The following is a 20,871-nucleotide window of genomic DNA, read 5'->3' as shown; positions in this document are numbered from 1 at the left end:
TATCTCCCCTAACGAAGGACACTCAAGAGCAAATGGTTTTTACCTCTCCTCCCTAATCAGAGAGTACATTAGCTTAAATCTCTCTGGCCTGGAAAATAGAGAACAGAGACCCAATTAATGTCATTTGTGCCAGTTAACTCAAGGCTGGATGAAGTCAGGGGAACAAATAACCAACCCCCTTAAAATCAGACAGACTCAAGATAAAAGTAAAACAGTATAGCAGACCAAAGAATATTTCCAAAGCCCCCTATGCGGTCATTTTGACATATTAGCATATTAAAAATGCACCTGGAATGCTGATGAATATTCTGTTGAAACCCTCCCCTGAGATTTTTGCCAGTAAAAAAAAAAGTTAAAAAGCCCTCAGGACAAAGACTCAGTGCTGGTCACTCTAGACTCTGCTCATGTCCCTTCGCGAGCATGAACCTTTTATTTCTTCCTCAACTCCAAGGGTGCACAGGACACTTGCAGCCAGGGGAGCAGTGGGCAATGGCTGCTTGATGGGGCTTAGCCCCTGATCCAGCCTCCAGGGCTCCCTTTTTCTCTTACTTCCCAGGGAGCTAAAGGCAACCTCACCTAGACTCACTTGTTTCCTGTAACATTTCTAGGGAGCCAAAGCAGAGCACCTCCTAGGCTCTCCTGTTGCTTCTTCTGTCCTAAACCCTTCCTTGTTTCACTGTCCCCGGCTTTAATAAATGTACTCTCATAGTCCCCTGGACTCATGTTGTGAAATCTTTTCTACACGAAGTCAAGAACCCACACACTACAGGCCAACCTGAGGCAGACCCACTACAGCCGGTTCCTGTCACATAACATGAAATTAATAAAACTGATAAACCTCTAGCCCGACTGCTCAGGATAAAAAGAGAAAAGGTACAAATTACCAAAATGAGGCATGAAAGAGATGAGCTCACTGCAGATTCCACAGCTATTACAGACACTAAAAGAATAGTTTGACAACTTTATGTATTTAATAAATTAGATAAAGTGTAAAAATTCCTTGAAAGCCAAACTAACAAGTTTTACTCAAGAATAGATGACCCGGATACCTGCATGTTTTATAAAGAAATTGAATTTGTACTTAAAAACCTTCCCACAAAGAGAACTCCATTTTTAAAATGTGTTTTTGTGTTTTTTATAAACATTTAAATTTATAAATTAAAGGAAATAAAATTTAAACAGGGACTAATTCAAAAGGGAATAAAATTCAGTTCTATATGCTGCAGAATTTTCCAGAGGTTTCTGTAAGATAAAAGAACAAAGATGTTGTTGCATTATTTCTATACTAATATTTGTGTCTTCTGGCTCTTATTGCTATTCTTTTCTCTGTTTTGGTTTTTTTCCGAAGGATCTAGTATGATTATTTTGATTGCTTCCTGAATTACAGAAATATGACCAGACCTGAAAGAAAAGTTATACCAACTCAGAAAAATTGAGATTGTAGAATTTGGGTCACAAGCAATTTTATTCTTAGTGGAGTCATGAGCTTGGCTGCTTCTTATAGCTCAGGTCACTTAATTGGTTTATCAGCTTGCAGTCTTGACACTCTTAAAAAGATTTTTAATGTTTCTGGAATGGAGGCTCTCCTGACATCTTCCAGGTAAAATACAAATTCCTTAGCCTGACATATACTACCCTCAATAATATAGCAATTCTCTTGCTAAGGCCTTCGCAGCCTCGCTGCCACCAGTCTCTCATACAAGTAGGCTTCCTGCCACACTCATCAACTTCCTCAGCTGAATCCACCTCGCTTGAAGGGCAAACTCTTGAAAACTCTTCAAGTGATTGTTTAAGACTAAGCTCCCCAGTGACTTGTTTGCAGCACTTAAGGCACATCTATAATTGTCTATTAATAGCCCGTGGATCCTTGGAGGACAAACAGGTACTTAGTAATAGCTGCTGAATTTTGCATGAATGAACATTTTCTCTTTTGTTCACATACTAATTCCCTTGAAGACAGCTAACTGGTTGGCGATGATTTTCTTTTCTTTTCTTTTTGCAATGATTTTCTTTGCACAAATATCTGGTTGTACTGATGTACATGTTTTGCGACCCTAAACTTAACTTATGGATTTGCCTAGTATACAAGTCATCTTGTCAGAGTCCTCTCGAAACTTCTTAAGGAAGGGAATTATTTTACCAAGTGTACAGTACAATGTCCACATTAAAAAAAAAACGTTGCCCTGGCCGGGGTGGATTAGTTGGTTGGAGCATCGCCCTGTAAACAGGAAAGTTGTAGGTTTGATGCCTGGTCAGGGCACAAACCTAGGTTGAGGATTTGGTCCAGGTCGTGGTGGACTTGAGCACATACAAGAGGCAACTGATCAATATTTTTCTGTCACATTGATGTTTCCCAGTCTCTCTCCCACCCTTCCCCTCTCTCTTAAAATCAATAAACATGTCCTCAGGTGAGGAGAAAACAAATAAAATAAATAAGTAGTTACCCAGCAGTTTCATGGTTTTTCACACTTGATTTTGTCCAGAATTTTTGGGAGAGTAAGGTCTAGTGCTAGGGATTTATCAATGTGGTCTAATCACATGCATTGTCTGTACCCCTAGTGGGTTTTAGCATATGGCAACTTGGATTGGGTCTTATTTGATTTTAAATTAATACTCATAAATCGTGGCAAGTCGAACACCGGTGTCCACTCACAAAATGTCACAGTAGAGGGATAAAACTTATAAAAATAAACCAACTAAGACAGCATGAAAAGGAGAAGGGTACACAGGGACACAACTTTTTTTTCTTCTTTTTTAAGGTTTTATTTATTTATATTTAGAGAGTGAGGAAGGGAGGAAGAAAGAGAGGGAAAGAAACATTGATGTGTGAGAGAAACAATGATTGGTTGCCTCCTTGCACACACTCCAACCAGGGACGAGCCTGCAACCCAGGCATGTGCCCTGACCGGGAATTGAACTGGCAACCATTTGCTTTGCAGGTCGATGCTCAGTCAACTGAGCCACACCAGTCAGGGTGGGACACAACTTCTTACATTAACTTTCCACCAGCCTTTCTGTCTTCAAGCCCTTTCTGCACCTTGGCTGGCAAGTGTGTGATGCCGTGAAGTTTGGAGCCTCTTCAGAGTTCTGTGGCATAAACTGGCTTGCATTTCGTTGACTTTTTCTCACTGCAGGCCTATGGTTTGGCTTTGTTTGGTCGTTTAAGTTGGCAGCCACTATTCCATCAACTTTCCAGCATCCAAAAGTGTTGTCACTTCTCATCTGTTCTATCTCCTCTTTTTCTCTTTGCTTTATGGGATTACGCTTTTTGTTTCTTTTCTGCCACTTTAGTTAGATTGCAGGAGGAATGGTAAAAAACATGTGGGTTCAAGTTGGCAAGTTTAACTGAAAGTCCTCTTTTCCTTGTTCTTTATGTTTTAGTGTTTGTTCTCCCCAACTGGCCCATGAGTTAATTCCAAGAAAACCACTGTTGTAGTGTTATTTGTACATTGGTATAGTACTTTTCAAATAGGAGTTCTAATGTCTGTGGTTGTTACTGACTACCTTGACTAGTATGCACAGGAACTCTTGGGGGTACGTGCAAGACTTTTCAAGAACATTGGCAATTTCCATCAGCACCCTCTCCTTAAATTTGACTGAGAATGCCTGCATCCCAGGTATCATATTGGCTTTCCTTCCTCTCTTCCTCTTTCATAAGGCCTTTCTCAATCATCACTACGTATACACACACACACACACACACACACACGCACACACACACACACACACACACATCTAATCTTTCTATGGCACAATTTTCCCCAGGTGTAAAAATCTGCAGGGCAGCATACTAAAATAAAATTTGAGATATTGTTTGGCTCAACTTTTTTCAGTTAAGGCACCAAAATTCAAAGTCTGCCCCTAACCTTCTCTCTTTCTCTCTCTCTCTCTCTCTCTCTCTCTCTCTCTCTCTCTCTCTCTCTCCCTCTCTCTCTCTCCATCTCTCATCTATACTTTTTTTTCTGTCAGGAACACAGCCTGGAGCCCTGACTGGTGTGGCTCAGTTGGTTGGGCATCATTTCACAAAGCAAAAGGTCACTGGTTCAATTCTGATCCGGGGACATGCCTGAGTTGTGCGTTCAGTCAGTGGTCAGGGTGCATGCAAGAGACAACTGATTGATGTTTCTCTCACATTGATGCTTCTCTTTCTCTTTCTCCCTCCCTTCTCCTCTCTCTAAAAACGAATTACCATATTTTTTGCTCCATAAGATGCACTTTTCCCTCCCCCAAAGTGGGGGGAAATGTCTGTGTGTCTTATGGAGCAAATATTGCGTCACAGAATGTGATGTGTATTACCTGACCTGGCAGAGGTGGCAACAGCCGTTGGAAGAGGAAGCCATGGGCCCACGCAAAACCCCTGGGGACACTTAAATGTCCCACTTTACTTCTGAATCTCAGGGCATTTGGTCAGTTGCCATCCACTTCTGCCCATTACCTGGGACCTGGGAGAGTGCAGAGAGCTGCCTGACACCCCCAGCTACAACTGCTGACCTGTCGAATCAGCTGAGGCTAATAATGGGTATGAGGCACAGTGCCAGTTGCCAATTGTCTTTGACACTGGGTGGGGTCTGTGTCAGTAGAACTGCCTCCAATCACCAATCACTGTGTCTTAAGCTCTGCCAATCACGAGAGGCAGGTGGGTGGAGTTGAAGTAACATGTTTTCTGCTGGCTATTGGCTCCATTAGATGCTACAGCTCTCTAGTCTACCTCCATACTGTTTCCAGTGCTCACCAGATTTCTGTGTGAGGAGGCCAGCAGTGACTGGGTGAGCAGCCATAAATGCTTTAGTTTGTAGTATATAAAGGGAGTTATGCTGGGGTCACTACTCTAGTAGTAACACAGGCACTGAAGGGATTAAGGGGCATCACTAGCTGTAACAGGCACTGGGGTAGTCCGCCCGAACCTTTAACTAGGATAGTGATCTCTCAGTGACTGTGCCAACTAGTGATACCTCTTAATTCCCTCAATGCCCCGATAAATTCTGACACTAGTGATGATGAATTCTTGGGGTTCCCAGAAAACTAGAAGAGTATTCAAACCTTAGTCTCTCATTTGTTAATGACAGTGATGATGGTTCTTAATACCACTGTTGACTGCTGTTTACATGGTTGAAATATTATTCTGTTATATTTTATTAAATATTTTAGTACACCATTTGGTTGAGAATATTTTTTTTCTTGTTATCCTCCTCTAAACCTAGGTGCATCTTACAGTCAGGTGTGTCTTATAGAGCAAAAAATATGGTAATAAAAATAAAAAAGAGAACACACCCTGGTATCAGAAAATGAATATTTGTCCTATACCTGAATTTACATATATTGTGGAGGAAGGAGGAAGGGAGGCAATAATGACAATTTTTAATTGAAGACCTTCCCTCTTCCATCTTTTGCCAAAGAAGGCATTGCTCCTGAGGAAGAGTCCAGTGATAGGAAAGCAAAGAAAGCAAAGAAAGCAAAGGTGAGAAATGTTGAAGGCGGTGACACCTTATTTTGTCCAGCTAATGGCAAAACCCTACATCTTATTTAACTATCTTAGAACACTATTATTCAAGACCTGTAAACAAAACAAAACAAAAAACTTGGATTCTAAACACGATCCTCCAATTTAACACCCGGGCAGGTCCCCTGGACAAATGGTTGATTCCAAAGATGGGCAGGGAGGCAAGATGAATCTGGAACATGTTGTCCCAGAAAGTAAGAAAATACTAAAAAAGGAAGAAAGAGAAAGAGGATTTCTTGAAAGAACAAGAGAGCCAGCCTGAAGTAGCTTTCCTGATAGCCAATGGTGGACTAATTTGAGCAACAAAATAAACAATGATATTATTGGATATTAAGCCACATAACAAAATAAAACACCCATGAGTCTATACTATAAATAATCAATTAAATAAATGGGATAGACAAGACAGCTCTTCTGTATAAAGTTCCAATTAGTGTAGAAGGAAATAAAAAAATCACCTTTGGCAAAACAGCACAGTAATAACTGACATACTCATGGATACAGAGAACATTTTGATGGTTGCTGGAGGGAGGGTTGTTGGGGCTGGATGAAGGAGGTAAAGGGATTAAGAAGCACAAATTTGCAGTTCCAAAATAGTCATGGGGATGTACAGCATAGGGAATATAGTCAATAATATTGTAGTAAATATGCCAGGGTCAGATGGGTGTTAAGACTTATTGAGGTGATCACTTTGTAGGTTATGTAAATGTCTAACGACTGGGTTGTACACCGGAAACTAATGTAATGTTGAGTATCAACTGTAATCAAAAAACAAAAAATTATTTAAAAAAATTAGCAACCCCCTCATCCCCCAAGTAACTGTCATAGACAACATCCACTAAAAGTAGTATGAGGAACAACAATTTGCATCGTCTCCGAGTATCTCCCCCAAGATATCTATTAACTAAAAGGGAACGCCCTGGCTGCTGTGGCTCAGTGGATTGACAAGTGTCGCTGGTTCGATTCCCAGGCAGGGCACATGACTAGGTTGCACATCAGGTCCCCAGTTGGGGGCGCGTGAGAGGCAACCACACAGTGATGTTTCTCTACCTCTCTTTCTCCTTTCTCCTCTCTTTAAAAATAAATAAACAAACAAACAAATAAATAAATTTAAAAAATAAAATAAAAAAATAAAAGGGAAAGACAGGAACTTTACAATGGAGAAACCCACTCAACAAAGTGATCAAGGTCAACATCAGCAATTATATATATATATGACATACTGACATTAGGAATCCTGTGATATAATGGACTGGGGCCATTTCATTTCATAATTTCAGTTTGATCAGGAAGACAACAAACCAAAATTGAGGAACATTAGACAAAATAATTCATACTGTTCAAAAGTGATAAGGGCCTAAAAGACAGACTGAAGAGCTGTTACAGAGAGTAGACTTAGAAATAAGTAAATGCATTTTCTGGGTCATATTCTGGAACAGAAAAAGGACATTAGTGGGAAAACTGGTGAAATATGAATAAGGATTTTTGTTTAATTGTTTTACCACATTAACCTCTTGGTTCTGATCATTGTACTCTTGTTATATAAGATGCTAACATTAGGGGAAGCTAGTTGAGGTATATGTGAAAATTGTAATATTCTTACAACTTTTCTGTAAATCTACAATTCAAAATAAAAAGTTAAAGAATAAATAAAACCATGACTATGAAGTACATCTTCTGTGCACTTTCTTCCACGCCCAGTGCTAACTTGTGGCCTAATGCCATATTTTCATTCTAGGACAAAATTCTGATATTGTATAGTCATACTAACAAGTGTCTGGGGAGGAAAACCTATGATCTAGTGACTCCTTTTGAAATGGCTGTGGTTGAAAAATAATACATTTACTAAAGACTGGCATTAAGTAAAACAGCAAATAGATAACAGAAGTGTAGGCCTGTGAGCACAAACATTTTATTTCATTGCAAGTGATGTAACCTATGTACACACTTTTTTTTCTCTTCCAAGTTCTTTAACAGCTGAAATTGCCCTTAAAGAGACCACATTGTAACATGTGTTTAATTACTAATTTATTCAATTTTCCTGTCAATTGAAACATTCAGTATGGAGCCTTTGAAGGATGTTTTGAGAGTTCATTTCCAATCACTGAAAGCAGAGGGCTCTGTAAGAATTACAGGTAATTGTGGACTCCTTAAACTTGCAACATAAATATATTTCAACATTTAAATAGAAGCTCATTTTCTTCCAAAGTAATTTTCTCCCACTTTCTCATTAAGAATATAAAAAAGACAACATTTATAGTTTTAAAAACCTATATTGAACACAGATCAAGATTTCTCTACAAATGATGTCTTTCCCAAAAGTTTAAAAGACATCACAGAATAACGTGTGATGTTAGAGTAAATAATCTCACCACAGCAGAGTAATTTACTTTTAAGAAACATTGTGTAGTATTTTTTAACCTTTCACTGTAGATTTCAAGTGCGTATGTGCCATGTTAACACACCAGATTAATCCAAGCCTTCCACATTTATACAGTAGATTGTTGGATATGACCAGTTACCACATAAACTGTCCTACTGCAATTGCAAAAAAGGTAAAAGACTACCTTTATGAATGCTTTAAAAAAATTTAATGAAAGGCAACCAACATTACCCTCATTTTCTGTAAAAGTTACCTTTCTTCCTCCTTTCTTTTTCCCTTTGAATGGTATCTTTACAGCATAGTAATACACAAAGATATTTATATCACTTTTACTTTCTAGCTTTTTAAATGACTTTTCTTTTCTGATACAATGAATTTATCAAAAGGCACCAAGATCAGATTCCTAAGTTACTTCAGAATTTTTGTTCCTTCTTAAGTTCCACTAGAATGATATTCCTCAGAAAAGTGTAACTCTAAGAACCAGAAGGAAATGAATGATACAACACAGTAACTTGAAACTTTTACCATTGAAATGGTAGAGATATATTAATAGGTTCCTTGAACTTTTCATTTAGGACAATAAGTCAAAATAACCTTCTGAACACAAACATAAAAATAGAGCGCATTTATTAACAGTAGGAAAACTCCTAAGCTTATAATAATAATGTATTAAACCTGACGTAATAACACACAGCCAAAAGCATTAGGAACTCACTGCCAGATATTCTGATGCATTATCCTGAAAATATATTTCATACATAACACTAACATATAACAAAGTATAGCATTTATTTCACAGGGAGAAAAGATAAGCTTTATCATAAAAACAGATTTACTGGATTTCAGCTTTAGATTAAGTGTTAGAATATATTTTAAAGATAAAAAAGAAAAACAAGATTCACCCTTAACATAAAAAAGTATATATATAATCCATTATTAATACTTTTATGTTCTTACAATGTAAAACATTTAGAAACTTTTGAGCTCTCAATATTTTGGCTAGTTAACCTATTTGGCTTCAATATATTCTACATTCCCTTTTGAGAACCAGAAAAAAAGTTGTTGGTCCATCAGTCCAATATGGGTGGAATGATTCTATTTCTTTTTCTTCTTCTTTGGTGGTTCATCCTCAGAGCTGCTCCCTGTGCTGGTGCTGCTGCTACTGGAAGAGCTGGAGTCTGAGTCTGAATCAGACGATGAGGATGAACTTGTGGAGGAGGCTGAAGATGATGAACTGGAGGAGCTTCCATCAGTGTCACTGTCCTCAGAGGAGGAGGAGGTAGATGTTTCTTCACTCTCTGATGAAGAATCACTGGCTGAACTGTCACTGCTACTGCTACTGGAACTGGTTACACTCTTAGACCTGTTAGAGAATCAACAGTTATATGCATGGGAAGCTGACGTTTAATAGAATGTTCATTTCATAGGAATATTATGTACATATGTATAGCAAAGCTTTACTAGCATGTTCTTCCTAGAGTTGATGCTTTGAGGGTTGCATTATTGTAACCATACACTCTTCCCTCCCTGAGCAAAAACTTTTACTTCAGCAACTTAACTCTCTTGGATGCAGTCCAAGTTCAGTGTACCTAATATATTATGCTCCAGAGCAAATAATATTAGAATAAAGTTGCAGTATAACAATTGGGTTTATTTAAACCTCATAAAGAGTGGTAAATGTTTCATAATCTTAACTACTTTACACCAGATATAGCTGGTCAATAATTTCTTACAAGTCTAATAACATTTTCTATTCTAAGCTAGGAGAAATTATTTACTATTTCTAGGCAGAAGGACACTGGAATGTAGGCAACAAAGGAGACATAAAGGCGATGAATTCTGATAGGAAGAGAAGAACATAGAAAATAGGATGATGTTTAATCATAAATTGCAAACAAGAAACTTCAGATCAAAATCTATAACTCCTATTTTAAAATCACTCTTCCCATCCCGCCAATTACAGTAGTCCCTCTCTATATCGCAGTTCGCTTATCGCAGCCTCACTGTATTGCGGGATTTTAAAAAATATTATATTTAATTATTTATCGTGGATTTTTCGCTACATCACGGGATTTTGCGGTAGTGTCTACGTAAGTTGTTAAAGTTTCGTAGGTTTAAGAGTGTAGAATATGTTTAAGAACATAAGTAGTGTTTATAAAAGTGTGGAAAAGGTTAATAAGGGAGTGAGAAAGGTTAATAAGGGACTGGGAACGGTTTATAAGTGTGTGGGAAGGGTTTATAAAGCCTTAAAATACATATAAGTACTAAAATAAATGTAAGGTTCCCACTTTGCAGATTTTCACCTATCGCGGGGGGTAGGGGGGGTGGGGTCTAGAAAGTAATACCCGCGATAAGTGAGGGAATACTGTAGTGTTACATATTAACTATATGATGTTCCTGAAGCCACACATACCTTTTCTTCTTGGTCTTTCTTTCTGCATTAGTTTCTCCAACGCTGTTAAACATGAGGGGGAAAAAACCTCCTATTAATAGAGTGATTATGCACAGCTCAGACCAAACCTTGTTATCCCCAAAACTATTTTACACTGGAGAAACACTTTGTCTTTTATAACATGTACTCACAGTCCAGTATTTCTTGTTACAACCAAATGGAAACTTTCCTATTGTAGACTGTATGTGGTGCAAAGAGTCAACTTAATGAGCACTGACGTAAGACATGTTATCTGTCAACTGTTTCTTAGAAGCAAGATAAGTTAGTAGGTAAGATGACTGAATGTACCAATTTCATTCTTTTTTAGTTTTTAACTTAGGCTGATATGGCTAAATCAACTACATCCTAAGCAACAAAACAAAGTAAATAATAGCACAACAGGTATAATTTATAATTTGAGTTTCCAGAGTCATGTTATAAATGACCATTTCATATTTTAAAAAAAGCAACCTTTAATTCAAAATAACCATTTCTTTTTCTGCAAGCCCTTCAAATGTTCAGTTATTTACTGTAACAGTTGATACTTCAGGACTGTGTTCCCTCACATTATTTACAAAGAACAAAGTCTGGTGATTTTTGAATAAAATACACAAAGGGTTTGCTGTTATATTCCTGCCAAACAGCATGCATATTACATCAGGTTTTCAAATTACAGAATTACTTCTATTATTATAGCACTATCTTGTCAATTTTATATTCTGGACTTCTCTATGTTTCCTCAGAAATACTTCTGTCCTTATTCTTGAGTCTTCAAATATAAATATATATGTATTTAAAGTTGTTTTACACAGTGGAACTACTAAAGTATCATTTTGGGGTTAAAATAAGTAGGAAAAGTACATTTATTAAGCTGCACCACAAGAATCTATGATCACTGAAATCCACACACTTTCATAGTTTTATCATTAACCTCTAAATCAGTAGTCTTTTATGTAAAAAAAAAACAAACAACTTTATTGTGTTACCATGAAAAGTCTCTGTCTCCTAACTTTTTTCAAAGACCTAAATCAGTAGTCTTTATGTAACAGAGCCATATCTAAAATTTATGTAAATCTATGTATTTTTAAGATCAAGACACTTGTGTAATACAACTAGAAAAACACAAATCAAAGTAAACGTAGGGATGAAGTTATTTATAACTTTGTATTTTATTTTTTAGTGAGAGGTCTTCAAACATTTTTGCTTACATTCCTAATAAAATACTTTGAAAAGTTATGTTTCCCCCTCATACTTTTTTAATACTAAGTTTCAATATTTGGAAAGGGTAAAATCATTGGCATATTATATATTGATATTTTAAGAAGAAAATTATTATGACTTTGATATTGTATCTAATGAAAAGTAAATGTCACAATAACTTAATACCTACCATAATTCACTTAAAAACACATGAAAAAGCTTATCCTTAATAGTTGATACTTTTATATTGTCCTTTTTTTCCTTTTGAACTTGTACTTTTATTCTGCTTTCCCCACAGAATGTACACTAAATATTTTTATGCCTGAAAATTTTACTGATCACTTATGAAACTTCTCTGTAATAAAAATATAGGCATAACTTGAAATTATATCTTTTAACTACCTGTGATCATAAGGCTTTAAAAGTATTTAAAAATTCTGAACTGAGTTACCATTACCATTATTACTACAAAACTGATTAAAACAATGTAAAAATACATTATGAATTTTAATAACTATTACACATAAAACAATTTATTAAAAATATGTCTCTTAATGACATGGATGGATTTTTTTTCCAGTTTATGCATCCATGAATCTTACTGTTAGACTATGACAAGGTTCAGCATCAATTCAATTCCTATATTTAATTTGTATAGATTTAATCCTGATAAACCTAAACATGTAGATGGAAACAGAAAGTTTTGTTGGAGCAATGTCAGTCAATTCTTTGACCTCTTCCCATGTTATATTCTACAAGTAACATAAAGATGTGTCATTCAAATATAGTTATATAAATTGACAACTCAATTTGTTCCTATTTCAATTTTGCTGGGGAAAAAATTTACAAAATAATTTACTCCCAATAATGAGGGCCATTCACTTTGTCAGTGCAAATACCAGCAGTATTTTGAAAAACCTCTAGGTTTTTTTTACATAAGGACAATACACCAAGATATGATTAGAGACAGGTGAGAGGTATATCTTTTGTGAAATTAAAGAAGGGTATAGGGAAAGTGGAAAAGGAGAATCAGGAGGGAAGTTCTCATAGAGATTTATTTTTGGAAAAAGTATATATGAATATTGATAATCTAGAAACTGATGACTTATTTATTCTTGCATAACCCTTGGAGAGCCTCATGCTCACAAATTGGAAAGTTGCTGCCTTGAAAGTCCAGATGTTTACAACATGATTATAAAGCTAATGGTCCCGAAGACGCAGCTTCTAATTCGTAGCACTAAGTCAACCCTACCCCTTACTACTTCAGTTTCTCTAAAACATGCATACTTACTTATTTCATAGGAATTTTAAAAGTTTTATTCAAGACATAAAAGGGTAAGTAACAATTTTCCACTTTCTTTCCTACCCAGTTCTCCTTTTAGAAAGGAACTACTATTATCAGTCATTTATATATATTTATAAAAATCCCAGTATTCCTTTTTTCTTCTTTTTTAAATTAATTTAGTTTTTATTTCTATTTTTAATATGCTTTATTATGTTGTTACAGTTGTCTCAATTTCTTTTCCCTTTGTTCCCCTCCACCCAGTGACCCCCTCCCTCCAGTTGCCACCCCTACTTAGTTCATGCCCATTGGTTGTGCATATAGTTCTTCTCAACATCTTCCTGTCTACTCCACTCCCTCCTACTATGTTTCTTAATTCCTGTACCATCTCCCTCCCTTTCCCTCCTTCCCCCTTCTCACTGAACTCCCCCCAAAATGTTCCCCATACCTATAATTCTTTCCCAGTCTCATTGCCTACTTAGCCTGCCTTTGTTTAGATTCCCTAGCTTCTGTTGCTGGTTGTTGTGATAGTTTTCATTTTAATGTTCATAGTTTTGATCTTCTTCTCCTAAACAAGTCCCTTTAACATTTCATATAACAGTGGTTTGTATCTGATGAACTCCTTCAGTTTTACTTTGTCCTGGAAGCACTTTCTCTGCCCTTCTATTCTGAATGACAGCTTTGCTGGATAGAGTAATCATGGTTGTAGGTTTTTCTTTTCATTACTTTGAATATTTCTTGCCAGTCCCTTCTTGCCTACAGAGTTTCTTTTGATAAATCAGCTGATAGTCTTATTGGGACCCCTTTGTACGTATTCTCTTCTTCTCTCTTGCTGCTTTTAAGATTCTCTCTTTATCCTTAATTTTTGACATTTTGATTATAATGTGTCTTGGTGTGGTTCTCCCTGGGTCCAATTTTGTTGGAACTCTCTGTGCTTCCTGGACCTGTAAGTCTATTTCCTTCCCCAAGTTAAGGAAGTTCTGCTTCATTATTTTTTCACATAATTTTTCAATTTCTAGTTCTTCTTCTTCACCTTCTGGCAACCCTATGATTCAGATGTTGGCCTGCTTATAGCTGTCCCATAGGTTTCTGGGCCTCCCCTCATTTTCCTCACTTTTCGTTTCCTCTTTCTGCACTGGTTGACTGTTTGTTTCTTCCCTATGTTCCGAGTTGTTGATTTGATCCCTGATTTTCCTTCCCTCACCACTTGTTTCATATGTGTTTTTGTTCATTTCAGCAGGACTAGCCTTCATTCCTTCCCCATCTTGTTTAAGATCTGCTGTTAGGTCTGTAAGCATTCTTAAAACCAAAGCTCTGAACTGTGCCTCAGAAAGATTTCCTATCTGCTAATCTGTTAGATCAGATATTTGCTGTCTGCAGCTGCGTGATTGGGATCTCTATCATGATCCGTGCCATCTTGACAGTTTTGTGTTTACCTTTGCTTCCTGGGTGGGGCTGTCACACCTTCTATGCTGTAGGGGGTGGAGTCCCGTGCACTTGTCACTACCGGTGACCCTTCTCACCACGCTGTGGCGTTTTGTGTGGGGACAGGGGTACGAGATGGATTCTTGCCGTTTACTCTCTGCTGAGAGACCAGGAGCTTCTTCCTCCGTCCTCACCCCCTCTGGCCCTCACAGTCTGAGGTAATGGGGGTCTGCCTTCCCCGGCGTTGGAATCATGAGCTGATGGGTCTGGTCTGCAGCTGGGGTTACTCCCCAGGCGCTTCTCGCCTCCCCTTAAATATGGTTGTCTGTGCTTACCGCTGTCCCGCTGCCGTCACTGCAGCTGCCACTGCCAGCACAGCTTGATCTCTCCGCCCCAGCTTTGCCCCTCCTACCCATCTGGATGAGCACCACTTGTTTATAACTTCATATGTTGGACTTCCATGTAGCTTTATTTTCTGGAACTTCTGGTTACTTCTGGTTCTGCAGTAGCTGTATTCCTTCTCAGTTGTGGAGGAAGATGGAGTGTGTCAGTCTAGGCCTCCATCTTGGCTGGAAGTTCCCCTTTTTTCTTCTTTAACATAAATGATAGCATATTATATACACTGCTCTCTACTTGGTCTGTATACTTGTATTTTGGGTACTTACCTTGGTTACCTTTTCATATCAGCTCACAAAATCTACCGTATAGTACTCTGCTGTCATGTCATTGGTAGTTGAGGCAATAAAGCAAAATGATTAAGAGCAGGCATTCTGAAGAGAGATTGGTTTAACACTTAACTTTTCCACTTACTAGCTGTGTGACATTGAGCAAGTTACTGAACCACTCCAGGCCTCAGTTTCTTCATATGTAAAACAGGGATTAATAATGGTTCTTACCTTTATGTGATAAATATGACACTTAAATATGCTAATACTTTTTAGGCCCTTAATTAATTCTATAAATATAAATTAAAATAGTCCTTTGGATACCACATGCAAACTTACCTTTGTTGTAATAATAATCTGTTTTCTTTTTCTTTTAAAGCTTTCTTTAGTTCTGCTGTTCTTGAAGGCCTATGTAGGTATTTTCTTTTCCCTGTGCATTCATAAGTCCAATGTCCAAATTCCAAGCATTTCTGACACCTTACATGTTGCTTATTTGCTTCGCTACAGAGGAAAAATCAGAATACAGGCCTTAAAATTTTGACTTGACATTTTCTGTCCTGAAAAGTATAAACAACATAAAGTGTAAAATGATGTTTATTTTAAAATAGAAACAAACATCATTTTCCACTTTAAATTGTATATGTTAGATTTAATCATAAGACAGAATAGTAAGTGGTTGAGAGTACGGATCTTGAAGTTAAGACAGAATTGAGCTCAGATCTGTATTTCTCAATTCCACTTCGGCAACGGCAGACTAGGTAACCCTTAGGCTCAGAGATAGAAAAGTCAAACGTTTAAAACAATCTGCTTGAGGCATCAAAAACTAACAAGAAGGTAAACAATAGCCAAGCCAAGATATGGAAGAAGATGGAAATCCAGTTTATTAGTATTCAGAGTTAGGACTCTGAGGGGTTATCCCTCTTAGAAGAATGAACCAACCACATATGTAATGCAGTCCAGTTTCTAGACATCTAGGAGACTAAGAAAAATCTCAGTTCCTGAAATTGGATTAAGATGCAGCAAGCAAAAAGAAACAAAAAAGACGAAAGAATTGGAAAGGAAGAAATAAAATTGTCATTCCTCACTGGTGATGTATTATGTACATGGCAAATCTGAAAGAATCTACAGATAAAGTTTATGAAATAATTTGAATTCATAAGTGAGTTTAGCAATGGTTTTGACTGGGGTCAGCAAACTGTCTAAAGCATCACATAGTAAATATTTTAGGTTTTGCAGACAAAGAGGCAAGAGTGAGGATATTATGTAGATACTTATATAATAGGAGAGAAAAAATATTCCAGAAATATTTTGTTAATAAAAATATTTCAGATAAAAGAGATTTACTAATGAGAAAAATGGAATTTTTTTCTGGAGGACAACATTTCACTCTATTTAAGTTCAAAGTTAGTGTTCCCTATCATGAAATTGATCATATATACAAGTATATATAAATAACATTCTTAGCTTATAAGCTTACAAGAATAGGCAGCAAGCGAGATTCAGTTTGCCAAACTCTGTGTTAGATATAAGGTCAATGCGTAAAAATGAATTTTTTCACCCTGGCTGGTGTGGCTCAGTGGATTGAGCACTGGCTTGTGAACCAAAGGGTTGCGGGTTCCATTCCCCATCGGGTACATGTCTGGGCTGCGGGTCAGGTCCCCAGATGCGGGTGCATGAGAGGCAACCACACACTGATGTTTCTCTCCCTCTTTTTCTCCCTCCCTTCCTCTCTAAAAACAAATTAATAAAATCTTTTTAAAAAATGACTTTTTTCTATATAAATTAAAAATGAAAATTTAAAAGATGGTATTTATAATATCCTGAAAAATACCAAATACCTAGAAATAAAGCGAAGAAAATATGTGCAAGACTTTTATGCAGGAAACAAATAAACGTTACTGAGAGGAATTAGACATTTAGACAAGTGGCTAATAGAGCAATATACCTTGTTCATAGACTGGAAGACTCAATATTGTAAAAATGTCCCTTCTCCCCAAACTGACCTACAGATTCAAAGTAATGCCAATAAAAATTTCAACAGGTTTGTTTGTTGTTGGTAAAGACCTATAAAAGAAATATCTGAAAGTCTGCCAAAATGAGCTGAGACTAATACCAAGAACATCAGAAATTATTTCATTTTGTGTCTTATTTATATTTAAAGCCCAAAGAATCAAAAATGGGATAGGTTTACAACTTGGTGTGCTAGGCAAATAGGCCACCGATATCATGTTAAAGGGCTAAGAGAACAAGCAGGACTGTTCTATTTTGCTTTAGTCTGAACTCAGATATAATTATACACAGAATGAAAAGAGTAAAACTGAAGTTCAAGACATGTGAAGAGTAAGCAACAGAGCCCTTATCCATTCCGAATGTGTTTAGGTCACAGGGCCCGGTGATTGCTTCCCGACATACCAGAGATTCTCCAGGTGAGACTGCTGGACGGCAGCTGGTAATCTGAGGAGCTCTGGCACACAGGAGTGGTGCTGAAAGACTGGAAGTAGGCAAATGCTGTTTTGATTTTAGAAGTGGGGAGAAGGGTAGACTCCACAAACTAGGCCAGTGAACGTTAACATCCATTCCAGCCAAAATTCTGGCTGGGCTTACTAAATTGATTCAGAAAGAAAAGCCATGATCACTAGGTATCGAATCATTACAGGCTAATATGGTATTGCATTTTGGGTAATTGTAGTTCAGTAAGGCAACGTGGAAAGTCTCTCACAATATCCTCGTGAACAAAACAGAACAATTAGGTAGATCAGTTGAACGTCATGGGCAGAGTGCTGTTTAACAGGCTGAAGAAAATTATACATCGGTAGGTATCCAGTGATGGCCTGCAGGGTTTGGTCCTTAGTTTGGTCTTGTTCAACATTTTTATCAAGGGCACAGATGTGCATATTTATCAAACCTTCAGTTGACACAAAGCTGGGAGGGATATCTAATACAACGGATGACCGAATCAGGATCCAAAAAGGTCTTGAAAGGCTGGAACTCTGTGTTGAATCTAACAAGATGAAATTTAACAAGGGTACAAGTAAATCTGATATTCAAGTCTAGAAAAATCAATAGAAGTACAAGATGGGGAAGTCTGACTTGATGGCAATTTGGATGGAAAACACTTAGGGTTTTTAACCAACAGAAATCAGTTTAGGTCATAAGCTGGGAAGTTAGAAGGGAGCAGGGTTTAGCTTCAAAAATATTATTTCCCTTTCAGCTTAGCATAAACTTTTTGATAGATTTGAAAAATGTAACAGGTCACTTCAGGAGGTGAATATGTCCTTACTGGAGGTCTTCCTGCCAAAGTTAGCTGACTCCCCTAAATGCTGAAAAGAGAGTAGTGGTACCCAGCAAAAGGGTTCAATAGAAGAGAATTATTTAACAGTGCCAAGATTCTATAATCTACTTACATGAATATGAGTACATGTCATTATAACTTAAAAAGTGAAAATAATCTCATTTCCACTAATTTAAAATTAAGCCCCCAAAAGATGTGCTGCATGGGGAGTTCAAATTTAGGGTTTTCTTCCCCCACCACTTTATTTTTCCTTGATATTCCAAAGACATTTTAAAAGAAAGACAACAGAACTTTCTCACTTCTCTTGACTAACTTAAAAGCAGTTTAAGTTGTCATTATGGGAGTAATATACGCTCTTCATAAATAAAATTAAGTTTGCCAAATATAAAATTTAAAGCAAAGGCCTCTTTTCTGCTTTCCTCCCAAAAATATTCCCCAAATTCTCCCAGATCCCCCCACCCTAGCCCCTAAAGGCTCCCCTTCTGACTTCGGGCTTACAGCGAGTATACCATGACAGCTTTTATTACATTGTATGTTTCCTTCTCCAAAAGACCAGAAGCTCTCAAGGTAAGATTTGTCTTTTAATTCTGTGTAGATATGTACCAAATACAGGCATACTAGAGAAGCAGAACATTTGTATAACTTTCTGATACTTCTGAAACAAGAAACGGCAATATCCTTTAGGTGCTAAGTCTTACTTCCACTTCATATTTAAAGTGCACATTGGTTGGTTTTGCCAATCTAACACTCATTACTTCCTCTGACCTACCCCTCTAGCTCACCACTGATTTGTAGAGATCCACTTAATCGTACTGGGAGGAGAATAAGATCTAAGTCAATCAGAGCTTCACAATCCCATAGACTTGGTTCAGGGTTGGGCATATAGCCCAATCTAGACCAGTGAGATGCCATCAACTTGAAGCTGAGAGGATACAAAGAACCCTAGATTACTGCAACCATACTGACACCAAAGGACTGAATCCATACAAGTAGAAAACCAACACCCTAAAGAACAAACCTGAGAGTTAGAGAGTGGACCCTAGTGATGTCATTTGGCATGCTTATTAACTATTATTATCAGTCCATTCTTGATCTCAGAACTGACTTCAAAGCCTTCTTCCTCCACCAAGCATAGTATATACTCTGACTCTCTGTCTTGAACACTTATGCTCAAGGAACTCTACTCAGCTGGCCTGAGAGACAGTCTGATGGAGGGGAGAAGAGAATGGACAGGACTCTTGGAATAAAAAATACAAATGTGTAGGGGACTGCTAATTGTGGTCCAAAGAAATATAAACATATATGTGCTAGCAGAATGTAAGCCATGTATTACTGATGTGCAAATGATGATGATATGAAATGCTGAGTGAATGAAAAAGAGCCAGATATTGTTTGGGTGTGCAGGTTGGTAGAAGAAAAATGGCTTTACAAGAAAGGGGAATCTGGGATGACTCCTGACTGTTTATGGTGAATCTCTTGTGCCAACTCTCTTTCACTCATTCACCACAATGGCTGCCTTTCAGTTCTTAAAAGCTAACTTCGTTCCTATCCCACTGTCTGGATGCTCTTTCCCCTAATCCTTTCATGACTGGCTCCTTTACCACACTTTCAACATCTGTTCAGATGTCCCCTCTTCAGAAATAACTGTCTTGTGGAACCAACCTAACCTGGCCTTTTCTCTTTCCACCACCTTAGTTCCTCCCAAGTTCTTATCACCAACTGTGTTTAAAATGTTCAGTTTATCGACTCTTCTCACCACTAGAATGTAAGCTCCCTGAAAATATTTTATTTATTTTTAGAGAGGGGAAAGGACGGAGAAAGAGGGAGAGAAACATCAATGGGATACATTGATCAGTTGCCTCTTGTACGCCCCCAGCTGGGAACTTGGCCCGCAACCCAGGCACGTGCCCTGACTGGAAATCGAACTGGGGACCTTTCTGTTGGCAAGCCAGCGATCAATCCATTGAGCCCCACCAGCCAGGGCACCCCCTCTTTTTCTTTATACACAAATTTTGGCACAGAATGGCAGGCGATGAGTACATTTATGTTTATGTAAGAGCCTGAATGACAGAAAGTGAAATGATGGTTTGGGAGAAAAGCCGGAGTTGTAGTCAGGCTGTACCTAGGGCAGGCGACAGGAAGGGGGCAGGAAAGGCCAGCACGGCTAGGGGCTGCACACAGGAAGCTGAAGGTTTACGCTGGCGGCGAGAGTAGGGAACCGGGATCGAGACCGCAGGCTTCCCCTGGCCACACATGGAGTGGACGGCTGGGTGGGCAGAGGGGCACAAACCACTTAGTGACCTAGTCCTCTGCGTCCTCTTCCGGGAAACCAAACTCCAAGCTCCTTTTAGACCCCTCACCCACCACCCCCAGGTCCCACCCCGTGCACCCTACACAGCTGTTTTCTACGAAATCGAAAGCCCACGGACACCGAATTTATTGCCCAGGCCAAGCCGGGAGCAGGCAACGTATGAGAAAAACGGCCCCTTTCTGCAGGTCCCCACTGAAGATCAGACACCCGCCCCGCATCCGGGGCCCGCTCCACCGCCGGCTGACGCGTTTCTCCCCGCCCCCAGCCCGCCCCGCCACCCGAATAGGGCCCTCACTTACGCTTGTCTCCGAGCTATGAGCCGATGCATGGGAGTCGCCATCTTAGCGCGGCTGAGGCCTGCCGCGCTGGGTTTTGGGAAAAC

General features: G+C 38.3%; 1 protein-coding gene across 1 annotated transcript; it reads right to left on the bottom strand.

Annotated features, from left to right (window-relative positions):
• Positions 1–7,388: 7,388 nt before the first annotated feature.
• ZCCHC10 (zinc finger CCHC-type containing 10) lies at positions 7,389–20,871 on the bottom strand. Its single transcript, XM_090289499.1, has 4 exons — positions 20,789–20,871; positions 15,226–15,387; positions 10,297–10,338; positions 7,389–9,246 (listed from the first exon to the last, which is right to left on the bottom strand). Exons 1-4 carry the CDS (start codon positions 20,827–20,829, stop codon positions 8,979–8,981), a joined length of 513 nt encoding a protein of 170 aa, XP_090145625.1. The 5' UTR covers positions 20,830–20,871; the 3' UTR covers positions 7,389–8,978.

This window comes from Furipterus horrens, unplaced genomic scaffold (genome assembly GCF_987537825.1).
Source record: "Furipterus horrens unplaced genomic scaffold, mFurHor1.1.pri manual_scaffold_10, whole genome shotgun sequence".
NCBI classification, from domain to species: Eukaryota; Metazoa; Chordata; class Mammalia; order Chiroptera; family Furipteridae; genus Furipterus; species Furipterus horrens.
Note: the sequence above shows the minus strand (reverse complement) of the source record. Positions and strands in the feature narration are given on the sequence as shown.

Excerpts from the sequence above, each read along its gene's own strand:
- ZCCHC10 (XM_090289499.1), bottom strand. The coding sequence starts at position 20,829 with ATGGCGACTCCCATGCATCGGCTCATAGCTCGGAGACAAGC. Across the intron at positions 15,388-20,788 it reads CTCATAGCTCGGAGACAAGC|CGAAGCAAATAAGCAACATG; the intron begins GTAAGTGAGGGC and ends TTTCCTCTGTAG. Across the intron at positions 9,247-10,296 it reads AGAAAGACCAAGAAGAAAAG|GTCTAAGAGTGTAACCAGTT; the intron begins GTATGTGTGGCT and ends ATTCTCTAACAG.